General features: G+C 40.3%; 1 protein-coding gene across 2 annotated transcripts in view; it reads right to left on the minus strand.

Moving 5' to 3' along the window:
- The window catches only part of Dpp10 (Dipeptidyl peptidase 10), a 166,174-nt gene that overhangs the window by 102,364 nt on the left and 50,206 nt on the right, over positions 1-13,604 (minus strand). Inside the window, exon 2 of one of the 2 annotated variants that reach the window (XM_089736021.1) lies at positions 7,008-7,218. In XM_089736021.1, the coding sequence (XP_089592147.1) occupies positions 7,008-7,218 (211 nt within the window). Of the gene's footprint in view, positions 1-7,007; positions 7,222-13,604 lie in introns of both variants that reach the window. The other variant, XM_089736020.1, reaches the window with a different exon arrangement.

A 13,604-nucleotide genomic window follows, 5' to 3' on the forward strand; every position in this document is an offset into this window, starting at 1 on the left:
TATTGTTGTACTGTGCGGTAAAAACTTTTATATGGCCATTGATTTCAATCCGTTTCGTGTTTTATTTAAATCATTCTTTTGACTATTTTTAAATTAAAACAATTACCGATGGCGTAGCTTTTCTAATGGTCTAAAAGCCCGTGAGCCCCAGACCTTCGTTATTTTATAAAAGCTGAAAGTTTGTCAGCGCATGTTTCCATGGCTTTCGCAGGTACACGGTACTAAAGGTGTGTGTAAAATACTGATCTAAATTCATTAAATAATTAAGTGCGATTTTTTGATATTACCTTCAGAATATTATTAAAAATACTGTTACAAATAACTTTTTTTTTCAACTTCTTCAGTCATTGCAGGCTCGTTAGGTCATCAGGATACGCGAGATTATTGTAGCGAGGGAAGATGTGGCAGACTAGCCAAATGTGTACCAACTAATATTATCTGACACGCAAAAGTGCCCAGGGCCGGTTTTGTGCCGGTTTTAGGTAAAGTGGTAAGTGAATCACATATGCATCGAAACCTGACAGCCGCCCCTCGTCTTGACACTGACATGAAGACGAAGTCTCAATTGTGTTTTATCAGAGTTGTTGTTCAAACTTAAGCTAGTACTTTTCGGTAGAATTAGACACGATGGTCCCAGTTCCACTGGGTTTATAAAGATGAAAATGAGTATGTGCAACTGTGTGTAGCGCGTACACTTGCGCACATTAATATATCCTGCACAAATGACCGCTTTCATATAAAGGACTCCGATTTTAGGTTAGCTCTACGGCGATGGGTTGAAGTGTTCGCTATGGCCAAAATCGGCTAAGGAGTAATAGATACGTCAGTGATACCCTAACGTTACGCCTACAGTAATTAAAATTAGTAAAACTTAGTATCCTTATTCTTAATATAATTTTTCACCACTCATCCAGCAAACATCACGTAGTAGGGATGAGGACGACGCCGGTCCTGTCTTACTCACTATACAATTTTCAGCCATGTTTTTTTTAGTTCAGTAGGTCTGAGAATCGGCTACTATCTATTTTTCATACCCCTAAGTGATAAGGGTTGTCCACCCTAAAAATTTTTATTTTTTGGATAATTTTTTTTTGGTTATAATGAGGTATTATGTGGTTGAATGAGGTTTTTTTTTACTACACTAGAATTTCCCTAGAAATCTTATTTAAGGCAACACAACGTTTGCCGGGTCAGCTAGTATTTAAATATAATTTCCCCTTCCTACACTAGTGCTATGTCGGTGAGTCTTTCAACAACAACTCGCTGTTTACAGACGGACACTTTATCAACTTGTCCCCTGTACAAGATGGTGCTCCTTAATTAATTAAATAATCCTTAATCCTTAATTTTAGAAGTCGTCGTGCCCTAAAGGATAAGACGTCCGGTGCATTCGTGTTGAAGCGATGCACCGGTGTTCGAATCCCGCAGGCGGGTACCAATTTTTCTAATGAAATACGTACTCAACAAATGTTCACGATTGACTTCCACGGTGAAGGAATAACATCGTGCAGTAAAAATCAAACCCGCAAAATTATAATTTGCGTAATTACTGGTGGTAGGACCTCTTGTGAGTCCGTACGGGTAGGTACCACCGCCCCGCCTATTTCTGCCGTGAAGCAGTAATGCGTTTCGGTTTGAAGGGTGGGGCAGCCGTTGTGACTATAATGAGACCTTAGAACTATATCTCAAGGTGTGTGGCGCATTTACGTTGTAGATGTCTATGGGCTCCAGTAACCACTTAACACCAGGTGGGCTGTGAGCTCGTCCACACATCTAAGCAATAAAAAAAAAAAAAAAAAATTCCTTCATCGTGGAAGTGTATATCTCTTTAGAATCAATTAGCATCTGTCTGCGGGATATGAACACTTACATCCCTCGCAGCCCTTAATAACCAGTCACCGGACGCCACGCTTCAGGCCACGACCACTTCATTGCGTTATTTTACATTTGCTTATTACTTTAATTGTGAAATCGTCTAATATATCGCTTATTGTAAAAACAAATATTTCGGACGTAACTATTCTCGAGACTTACGATTCCAACGAAAAATAAATCAATCAAATCAATCAAGCCGTTCTCAAATGATCCTCCATGGTGCGTATAGGAATTGATTGTGATTCAAAATATAGATTTATTGTTATAGGAAATTTAACTAATAAACGCTTGGATAATAGTTCATTACGACGGCGGCACTGAAAATTTCGGGAATTAACGAAGTGACACAACATTACTATTTAAAAATGTATTTATTGCTTTTCGAAGTATTCTCCGCGAAATTTGACATATTTTTCCATACGATGGAACCAATCATTGAAGCAACCATTCCATTCGGAAGTTGGGGTCTCCAAAATGGCCGTTTTGTAGGCGTCCACAGCTTCTTCAGGTGATGAAAATCTCTGTCCACGCAATTTATTCTTTATTTTAGGGAAAGTGTGAAAGTATAGAAATCATTAGGGCTTAGATCGGGGCTGTACGGCGGATGGTCTAATAATTCTATGTTTTCTTGCTCTAAAAACTCTTTTGTTCTGTGCGCGGTGTGAGAACTCGCATTGTCGTGATGGAGAAGGATGCGGCGGTTGCAGTTCTCTTTACGGAGTTCAGAAACGACCTGTGGCAAACAAATGCTAGCATACCATTCTGCATTAACCGTTCTTTGTCCCTCAAGAGGAATAGTCGTAACATGGCCGGTTTTGGAGACAAACGTGGCCACCATTTTTTTTGCAACACTCCGTGAACGAACAATTTTTGTTGGCTTTAACTCATTTTCGAACACCCAAACTCGTGACTGGTTTTTTCTTTCGGGTTCGTACGCGTATATCCAGGATTCGTCACCTGATACAATGTTGTATACAGCATTTGAGGATCCTGCGTGGAATCTTTCGAGAGTTCTGACGCACAAAGTAACGCGAGCCGCTTTTTGCTCTTCATAGAGCGAATGCGGTATCCATCGGGAAAACAGCTTTTTTAGACCTAATTGTTCATGCAAGATTATTTGTATTTGACTCATGCCAATGTCTAAAGTTGCCTGAATTTCGCGGTATGTCACATGTCGATCTTCCTCAATCAGCTTACGCACAGCATCAACGTTTTCTTGGGTGACTGCAGTTTTTGGACGACCTTGACGGGGATCATCACTGAGCTTGACACGTCCACGTTGAAACTCAGCAAACCAGCGATAAATTGTGGTTTTGGATGGGGCTTCATCACCAAATGCAGAAATCATCCGGTCAACACACTGTTTTTGTGTTAAACCACTTCGAAAGTCATAATAAATCATCGCTCTTGAATTTTCTCGAGTCAATTCCATTTTGTCAACGACTAAACAAGTTTGACAAAACCTCGTGACAAGACCGAGAATCTTTTTTTAAATAAATAAATGGTATTCGATTTTTAAAACCAAGGAGTTTTCAATTAAAAACATTTTAATATGATAGGAACAGTGGAAATATTCCATTCCCGATACTTTTAGTGCAGCCTAGTATGTATCGGTTCCGATATGTTTTTTTTACACCTTTTTTTTTTGGCTTAGATGGGTGGAAGAGCTCACAGCCCACCTGGTGTTAAGTGGTTACTGGAGCCCATAGACATATACAACGTAAATGCGCCACCCACCTTGAGATACAATTTCTAAGGGTCTCAGTATAGTTACAACGGCTGCCCCACCCTTCAAACCGAAACGCATTACTGCTTCACGGCAGAAATAGGCAGGGTGGTGGTACCTACCCGCACGGACTCACAAGAGGTCCTACCACCAGTACCTTACATACGATTGAACTATAACGTTTTGATGCCATATGATGATCTGTTTGAATATTATAGTGATCGTTTTTCTACTATTCAATAGATACGAAACTACTCAGCATATTCCATTTTCTCGTGTTTATTTCCCTGTCTAACTCAATTGCTTTTGTGAGGACTGCTAGCAACGTCTTACCTATTTCTGCGGCGAAGTGATAATGGGTTCTGCTCTGAAGAGCGAAATGGGTGCCACCCGCAATCCTAATTAAAATTTAGATTTTAGGTCTCAAAGAGGTGATTTTCATCTTATTATGCGTATAGTCTCAATACCAGATGAAGCTATGAGTTTGTTCACAAATCAGGAACAAGAAAATACTTTTAAAATAGGTTTTGAGAGTGCCTACCAGTCGCGAAAATTAGTAGCTTCGTTTTAAGGACTATTTAGCTTCGTTTTCTTATAAATGGTTTTGCGTGAAACGCCCATTTCACAAACGTACATGCTGTGAACCATTAACACAAACATTAGCCGGTAATTTCTATTGATTTTCTTTGTTAATAAAAAACAAGAGCTATGTGAATCGCGTGCTCATAGAAAATTTGTGGCATCAGATTGACTTTTCGATAGTAATAATTTAGTTTTTTTTTTTAAATGGATAAATGACTTAATCTGTTTGGTTTGCTTTCAATTGGATGCTACTGGTGGTAGGACCACTTGTGAGTCCGCGCGGGTAGGTACCACCGCCCTGCCTACTTCTGCCGTGAAGCAGTAATGCGTTTCGGTTTGAAGGGTGGGGCAGCCGTTGTAGCTATACTGAGAATTTAGAACTTGTATCCCAAGGTGGGTGGCGCGTCTACGTTGTAGATGTCTATGGACTCCAGTAACCACTTAACACCAGGTGGGCTGTGAGCTCGTCCACCCATCTAAACAATAAAAAAAATATATATATATATTTCATTGGAAACGCAGAGGAATTAATAACTAGATGACAAATAAAATACTGTTAAAATAAATAAATAAAATTGTATCGCTGTGACCACTTGGAGCCGTGCCGTAATTGTCCCATCACCGTGGAAATCATTCTTGAACATTAATCAGAGCGCACTCCGAGCAATATCAATAGTTCAAAAATAATTGAATACATTCGTTCTTGTATTGACAAATATTCGATCATCGACAATACGGGTTTTCGTCTATATCAAAAACCTTTCACCAAAGTGTATTAGTTACGAATATAATAAATATTCTCTGACACGTAGGTATATTTGGTAAGCCCCCGAGACTAGGAGACAAACACTGAATGTCTAGCGTAAGTGCTTTCAGGCAGTGCTCTCAAAATGTCTCACAAAGACATTTAGTCAGCCGCTGTGTCGACGTGACAGACTCAAGCCGACAGAGTGTCTCACCGTGTAGGCTATGCATTCTTCACTACAGAAAGAACACGAGAAACCAGAAGCGAGAAAGATTCGGTTGAACAATGTGCGAATGGGAAATGGTAATAAAGTGGTCATAAAGATCTTATGTCGAATCGAAGGTTTAATCGTTTTTAAGCTAAAAGTGTGGTAGTGGTAGTTCTTTTGACGTTCAACAAGTATGTACTTTCATTTATGTTGAATAAAAAAAAAAAAAATTTTTTTTTATTTGATTTGATTTGATTTGTAGGCTGCTGTCACAAAGACATTTGCGCTGCTCGACATCTAGTTAACTTCTGCACTCGAGAACTTCTCGGATCCAATGGCAATATGTATTTTCTGATCATCGCTGTTGAGTTGAAAATCAGTTATTATGTTGGATGGAAAACGTTAGAAAAATTGCGGGAAACTATTTTACCTGTAACATTTTCTGTTTTTGAAAAATTTTGAACACAATACATGATACAATGACAACAATATAACCAAAGAGATTTTCCTGTAGCTTTTTTACTTATAAAATAATAAAATCCAACTTATTTTTTTAAGTTTTATGTCTAAATTTTTTTTATTGCCCTTATAGGCAGACGTGCATGGACCTCAGCAATGCCAGGGACAGAGCCAAGCCGCTGCCTATCGCTTAGTACTCTCCACAAGCCTCGTTTGAAGAAGGATATGTCATAGCGCTCGGGAAACACCGTGGATAACATATTTGTATAGTATTTCAAAATATAAATTTTACCATTTTTGGGACGATATAATTTCCCACCCTACAAGATTAGCTCGAATGGTGCTTTAAGCTATATGATCATCTATCATAATACCCTCTTTCGTTGTTAAGTATTCTTTTTAGTATTTGCTAGTGATGTTCAATTGAGTTTTTTTGTTATATTCTTCATTCAACGTGAAAGTGGATCATAGAGTTCATTAGTGTGGTGACATGTTGTCTTGTACTGTTTATTGTAGTCAATGGGCCTGTACGCTTTACATTGCCGGCTTTCATGGTCACACACTTTTTTTTTATTGCCTAGATGTGTGGACGAGCTCACAGCCTACCTGGTGTTAAGTGGTTACTGGAGCCCATAGACATCTACAGCGTAAATGCGCCACACACCTTGAGATATAAGTTCTAAGGTCTCAGTATAGTTACAACGGCTGCCCCACCCTTCAAATCGAAACGCATTACTGCTTCACGGCAGAAATAGGCGGGGCGGTGGTACCTACCCGTGCGGACTCACAAGAGGTCCTACCACCAGTAATTACGCAAATTACAATTTTTCGGGTTTCGTTTTTATTGCTCGATGTTATTCCTTCACCGTGGCAGTCAATCGTGAACATTTGTTAAGTACGTATTTCATTAGAAAAGTTGGTACCCGCCTGCGTGATTCGAACACCGGTGCATCGCTAGATACGAATGCACCGGATGTCTTATCCTTTAGGCCACGACAACGTGAAAAAAAAAAAGAAAAAAAAGCCACTTAACTTTGACTGAATAAAACGACACAACAACGCGTACCAATAATAACAATAGTCATTAACAGAATTATATCAGAAGAAGTGTGAGAGTAGCCCTAGTAAGCAACAAATTAAAGAGGGGACGGTTAGCGTAGTATGGATATGTGATGCGTAGAGAGAAGATGCATGTGACTAGGAGATGTATGGAAATGGTAGTGCAAGGTAGAGGGGGAAGAGGTGTCGACCGAAGAAGGCATGGATGGAGTGTGTGAATGACGATATGAGAGAAAGAGGAGTGAGTGTTGAGGTGACGGCTGATAGAAGAGAATGGAAAAGAAAAATTAGCTGTGCCGATCTCACCTAGTGGGATAAGGTGGAGAAAAAGAAGAGAGTCATTAACAGCTCACCCGATATCCACGTCCCGTTCCATCTAATCGGTTCCAATTCATTGTTGAGCAAGTCTTGGATGCGGAACCTCCTGCCTTTGACCCTCGGGCCTTCGTCAGGAGGAGTCAGAAGCACCACGGAAGTGACTATGAGGGCGAGGACAGCCACGATGACCAGTAATGCGATCAGGATGCCGCGCCAGTTGCGCTGGTTCGGACCACCCACAACCAGCTTCTGGAAACATGGGGGATATGTTAAAAACTTGACTGAGCTTACATCCTTTAGTATTTACCTTGAGTGATCATGATATCTGTAAAATATTTGAAACATCTATACAAGTTTTTTTAAATCAAATCGGTTTTGAATGGTATGCTATGGTAACTGGTAGGAAGAGGTGCTGGGACATCGTGAGACGCGTCAAGTCTGCCCCCTCGAACAAACAGTATATGATAACCACTCAGGACCACTCAGTCAAGAGCGAAACGATTGAGAAGAACCGGTAGAGAGAGAAAAACAGTGGTCAAAAATGGAAGTACGGCATCAATCAAAAATATTTTTATAGTACAGCCTTTCACTGGTGTTTTTTATAATGCATAGATGGGAGGCCGAGCTCACAGCCCACCTGGTGTTAAGTGGTTACTGGAGCCCAAAGACATCTACGACGTAAATGCGCCACCCATCTTGAGATATAAGTTCTTAGGTCTCTGTGTAATTACAACGTCTGCCCCACCCTTCAAACCGAAACGCATTACTATTTCACGGCAGAAATAGGCAGGGCGGTAAAACCTACCCGTGCGGACTCACAAGAGGTCCTACCACCAATGAATTAGTTAATCATAGAGTTAGCATAATTTTTGATATTATCCTCCCGGATTTGAATTAGTCATTCATAAAGTTATATTCAGATAACGCCTCCGCTATCAATATATTAATACGTTCGATGATATATTTAAACTTGTTGAATCCTATACGCCAAACTTTCTTTTGTTATTGTTGTAATGTAATAATACATCTAGTTTGGCTTCTATGTAGCTTGACAGAAGTGAGATCAAAGTTAAATCAATGAACGGCCAGCAAAGTGGGACTGGTTTGACTATAATTTTTAACACGTTGAGGGAGTCCGAATAGAGCCCCTTCTTTATTTCGCGTGAAAATCGTGTTTTTGAATCACTCGTAATTATTATTATTTTTCTACCTAAACTGATAGCCTTAAGAGTCTACTTCAGCGTAGCCTTAACTAGTAGGTGAGCTCTCGGGGCTCAAACTGGCGTGATGCTAACACTGGCCCTAGCAAGAGCAGTGCTTCGCTGAATCTACCAGCGGATCGGAAACGCGACCCACTGAGAAGATCCGGCGAGAAACTTAGTAGGCTGTGTTTATGGGTTAATTCGCTCGTCGAGCCCTTCGTCGCTAGCGACAGGTTGCAGCGGCTTACATAATTTTCAGTTATCACTTATTATTTTTTTCGTCTTATTTTTTTGGCGGTAAAATATCTTCTTTTTTCCGCCTCCCGTGCGTTCTGGCTAACGCATCATAGAAAAATGGTGCGTTCTTAAACGCCATAATGTCATTGAAATGAAATAAGGTTTTTTTTGTGGGGCGCCAAACAGGATATTTTTGGGTTCTCGTATACATACCGACATACTCGACAAACCTGGTGGCTCAGTGTTTACCGGAGCCTATAGACATTTACAACGTAAATGCCGTCACCTCCCTTGGGACATGAATTCTAAGTCTCAGCTTTTACAGTACAACGGCTGCCTCGCCTTTGAAAACGAAACGCATTACTGCTTCACGACAAAAATAGTCAGGGTGGTGGTACCTACCCTTTCGGACTCATATAAATCCTCGAACTTTTACTCAACAACTCGCGTCCGAGCTTAGCCAGAGAATTTCCAAGCATTAATTGTGGTGCCTATCTCATCCTGTCGTCGGACCACAGTTTGTTAATAAGCCTGTTTAATCTGGTCACCGGAAAAGTCAGAACGCAAAAGTTATTATAATACCTCACGTTACGAATTGGTAAAGTTGAGATTTCGACTTAAGCTCTTAAGGTGAAAGGCGACATTCTTGAGATTTCCATGTAGCGGCATAACTGGTTTTTAGCACGCAAACACATAAAATCCTAGGCGTTCCTTTTTTTGTTATTTGTTCACGGAACCTTAACATTTTTTTATAGTAGGACTCAATAAATAAATTATATAATTTAAATATATCCAAGTCTACCACTCACTACAACTAATATGGATCTAGTGACAGCCCTAAAGTATTAAATACCTGTGCTCAGGTCGAAACTGGACTAATATTCTTGACCATCTTGGGGCAGAGATTTTTTTATTGTCTTTGCAGGCAGACGAGCATTCGTCCCATCTGATGGTAAGCGGTTACCATTGCTCATGGACGTCAGCAACGACAGAGGCAGTGCCAAGTCACTGCCTACCATTAGAATAAAATTAAGTGAATCATTTGCTGCCTGAAATTTGCTGTCGCACATTACAAGCAGAAAGTTCGTGCGAAAGTTTATTCCTCTTCTTCACAGTGTGTGTAGACCAGAAGATCAGCTTAAAGAGACTTGTTTTTAACGCTAGGGAATCCATTTGCTGATACCCAGTCGAGGGGGGTAACGGACTGGATTATGTCAGACTCTGGCACCTCCAGAGAGGAAGAGGGAGACGATGAGGGACAAGGTCCTCCAAGCTTAAGGAGACCTACGCAGTATTCATAAAATAAAACAATTAAATTCCTCTAGTCTAGGCTGATTAAATAGGAAAGTCCTCGAGGCCTTGAACAAAAACAAAGTCAAGTATCTCCACGTCCTCCGTGAATTAAAACGTCGTTTATTTCACATAGAACAAGTATATCCGTTCTAACGAATGCCATTCACAATGAGTAGACAAAAAGATATGAAAAAGATGTCTCGGAAAACCATTATCCCAACTTTCATTCGCAACACAAAAAGGCTTTTATACAAAGTACTGTTACAAGTGATAAATTAACCGCGTGTGGCGGTAATGTGAACTCAAAATAAGCACATTAATGTGGAACAATCAATGGTGAAAATTTGCAATCCGATTCTGATTTAGATCAGTCGAAGCGTACGATGGAGATGTACATAGTTACACGTGCAAACATCTCTCTAACAAAAATGCGATCAAATTACCCGTCAAAAGGAATACGTTGCGGATTAGTCGCTGCGACAGCGTGAGTCTATTAACTAGAATTGACGCCTGAAGACAAACTCAGAGAATATTCGTCGTCGTGGCCTAAAGGATAGGACGTCCGGTGCATTCGTGTCGAGCGATGCACCGGTGTTCGAATCCCGCAGGCGGGTACCAATTTTTCTAATGAAATACGTACATAACAAATGTTCACGATTGACTTCCACGGTGAAGGTAATAAAAATCAAACCAGCAAAATTTTAATTTGCGTAATGACTGATGGTAGGACTTGTTGTGAGTCCGCAGCCGTTCTAACTGTACCTAGATAGACCTTAGAACTCTTTTTTTTTATTGCTTAGATGGGTGGACGAGCTCACAGCTCACCTGGTGTTAAGTGGTTACTGGAGCCCATAGACATTTACAACGTAAATGCGCCACCCACCTTGAGATAAGTTCTAAAGTCTCAAGTATACAGTTACAACGGCTGCCCCACCCTTCAAACCGAAACGCATTACTGCTTCACGGCAGAAATAGGCAGGGTGGTGGTACCTACCCGCGCGGACTCTCAAGAGGTCCTACCACGAGTATTTTAAGGTGGGTGGCAGCATTTATGCTGTAGATATCTATGAGCTCCAGTATCCACTTAACACCAGGTGGGCTGTGAGCTAGTCCAAACATCAATAAAAAAAAATTAAAAATACAAATTTTGGTAATAAAGACAACTTAAATAAAACCTTCATAATTATTTCAAAATCATATGATCCGTGATCGAGACTCAATTAAACAAATGCTGTTTAAATAAATAGGCAGCTCCTTTATATACATATTTATTTCCATTTTCCTGTACATACTTACGTAAAAACTCACCCGGCCAATAGCTCGCCCGGTATTGACGTAGACACCGACACGTGAAATAAATTTAATTTTGTTGCTCAACAACTGTCCCATCCTACAAACAGGTATGAACGATTTTTAAAATATTGGCAATTTTGCGTGCCCTTTGTACTCAGAACATGAGAACTAACAGTCTAATTGCTTGAGGTTTATCCTTATTCTAAGATCACGGAGTAAATGCATAGACTCATCGTTTATAGGGAACATTTTGATCATTGCTTTGCTATGGCATAGCTACCCCTCAAATGGCTTAAAAGGAAATCTTAGCAAAAAGTAGATTTTTTATGTGATCTCATCGTCGCTCATATAGATATAAGTGGGAAGATCGGTACTTTTTGGTGCTTTATCACACTGGCATTATATTGGTATTGGCAAATTATAATTTTTGCGGGTTTGATTTTTATTACACGATGTTATTCCTTCACCGTGGAAGTCAATCGTGAACATTTTGTCGAGTACTTATTTCATTAGAAAAATTGGTACCCGCCTGGAATTCGAACATCGGTGCATCGCTCAACACGAATGCACCGTCTTAACCTTTAGGCCACGACGACTTCTTAAATCTGAATCCACTAGAGTTCGCCATAACATCCCATGTTCCAATCCCATGTATATGCAACTAGCAATCGTACTATCCACGTTCCGTCTCAATAAATAAAAAAGTTAGTCAAGCTTTTGTTTATCCCAATTATAATTCCAATATAGACAAAGGGAGCCTTTATCCAAATTTATAGACAACTTGTCTACAATATCAGCTAATATTCACAATGCGAATGTGCGCCGCGGGTAGCCGTTGTCACCCGCAGGCCACACTGTTCGCCTCGAATATAATATTCCGATTTATATACAACATTCTGATGTATATAGACGTACATGCCTGCATATCTACATCAGAATGTAACTATTTAGCTTCTTGTTTCTTAATATCAGACACGGAACGAAGTGGTGGCGAAGGTACCACAAAAGGATGGTAAATATTTACACTACTATACTGCTCCATCAGTAAGTATCTACAGTCGGCATCAATGCGCCATTTCGATAAAGCGGTACGACACGAGAACCCTCCCATTGTGGCCGCTGGTAACAACATAGCCGATCCTGCGGACCAAATGGTAAACAGTCGACGTCGCCCAAAACACGTCATCTCAGATCCTCCCTATCCACTAACGATGCTTTTAGGTACCCCAAGCACCGGTCACCGTTCTCGTCGAAGCCGTCGCTTGCAACGAAGGGTTAGGCGAGTTAATTAACCCACAGACACAATCCACTGAGTTTCTCTCCGGATCTTCTCATTGGGTCGCGTTTCCGATCCGGTGGTAGATTCTGCGAAGCACGGCTCTTGCTAGGGTTCGTGTTTGCAACATCATCAGGTTTGAGCCCCGTGAGCTCCCTTACTAGCCCGGTGACGCTGACATGGTCCTCTAGACCATCAGCTCATGCAGGAAAAAAAACTATACTAAATATACTAGTAACTCTATAACAGTAACTATACTGAGACCTTAGAACTCATATCTCAAAGTGGGTGGCGGCATTTACGTTGTAGCCACTTAACACCATGTGGGCTTTGAGCTCGTCCGCCCATCTATGCAATAAAAAAAATAAAAAAGAAAAAAAAACGATTGAAAAAAAATTGTTTTTCTTTTTTGTCTTCGATATTTTAATATCGGATTACGTATAACGCTTAAAGATCAGACGAAGAATGACAAAATGTATAATGTTCGACGGAAATTAAAACGTTGAAAACGTTCCGTAGGTTTTTTGTGTCACATTTCTTGTTTTACCTACCTAAAACAGCTCTATACATTGTTTCGAAGTCCTATTGTTTTCTATGTTCACAAATAGCGCTTATAGCAGATGCCTTGTTCACCGAAATGTGCGATTTCCGGGAGCGTCTGAAGGCAGTTATCGATTCAGAGTTCAAACACTGACGGCTATGCCCGTGGCAACACTAATGGTAATAATTGTTTATGCCCCGATGACCGGATGCTTGGTGCAGCGAGCACTAAGTGAAGCGTTAGAGTAGGAGCGTCAATTGAAATCAGTATCGCTGTGTCAATCCAATTGATTTCATAGTGTTTGTTTTAATTTTTTTAAAGCTTAAGGTGCTTTATTGTATTATCGGTTTACTTCGCAACTGTTTTCTGTTCTTTGGGAATATCGCGTGTTGATATACTAATGAAATCAATTATATACGGCAATTACTCGCCATCAGGCGGATCGTATGCTCGTCTACTTACAGTAGCCATAAAAATAGGGTTTGCGATGTTCCTACTTCTGATAATAGTGGCTAACAATAACAAATCTACGTTTTCCTGAAGCAAAGCAGTGATGTGTTCCAATTTAAAATAGGATAGTCGCTATACAATGGGAGCAAATGAGAGTTCAAGGTCATTTTTCAGATAGTGGGGAGGATGTGTCTACAAACTCTGGTACATCATCAGCCCGTCTAGAGCAACGAAAAAGCACCAATTTATTCAGAACAGACATTAAAAAATGCTCAAAATAAATTCTTAATCAACTTTACGACGGATTTAATAAAATCAAACGGCCCGAGGTACCCTAAAA

Source organism: Bombyx mandarina, chromosome 20 (genome assembly GCF_030267445.1).
Source record: "Bombyx mandarina strain Sakado chromosome 20, ASM3026744v2".
NCBI classification, from domain to species: Eukaryota; Metazoa; Arthropoda; class Insecta; order Lepidoptera; family Bombycidae; genus Bombyx; species Bombyx mandarina.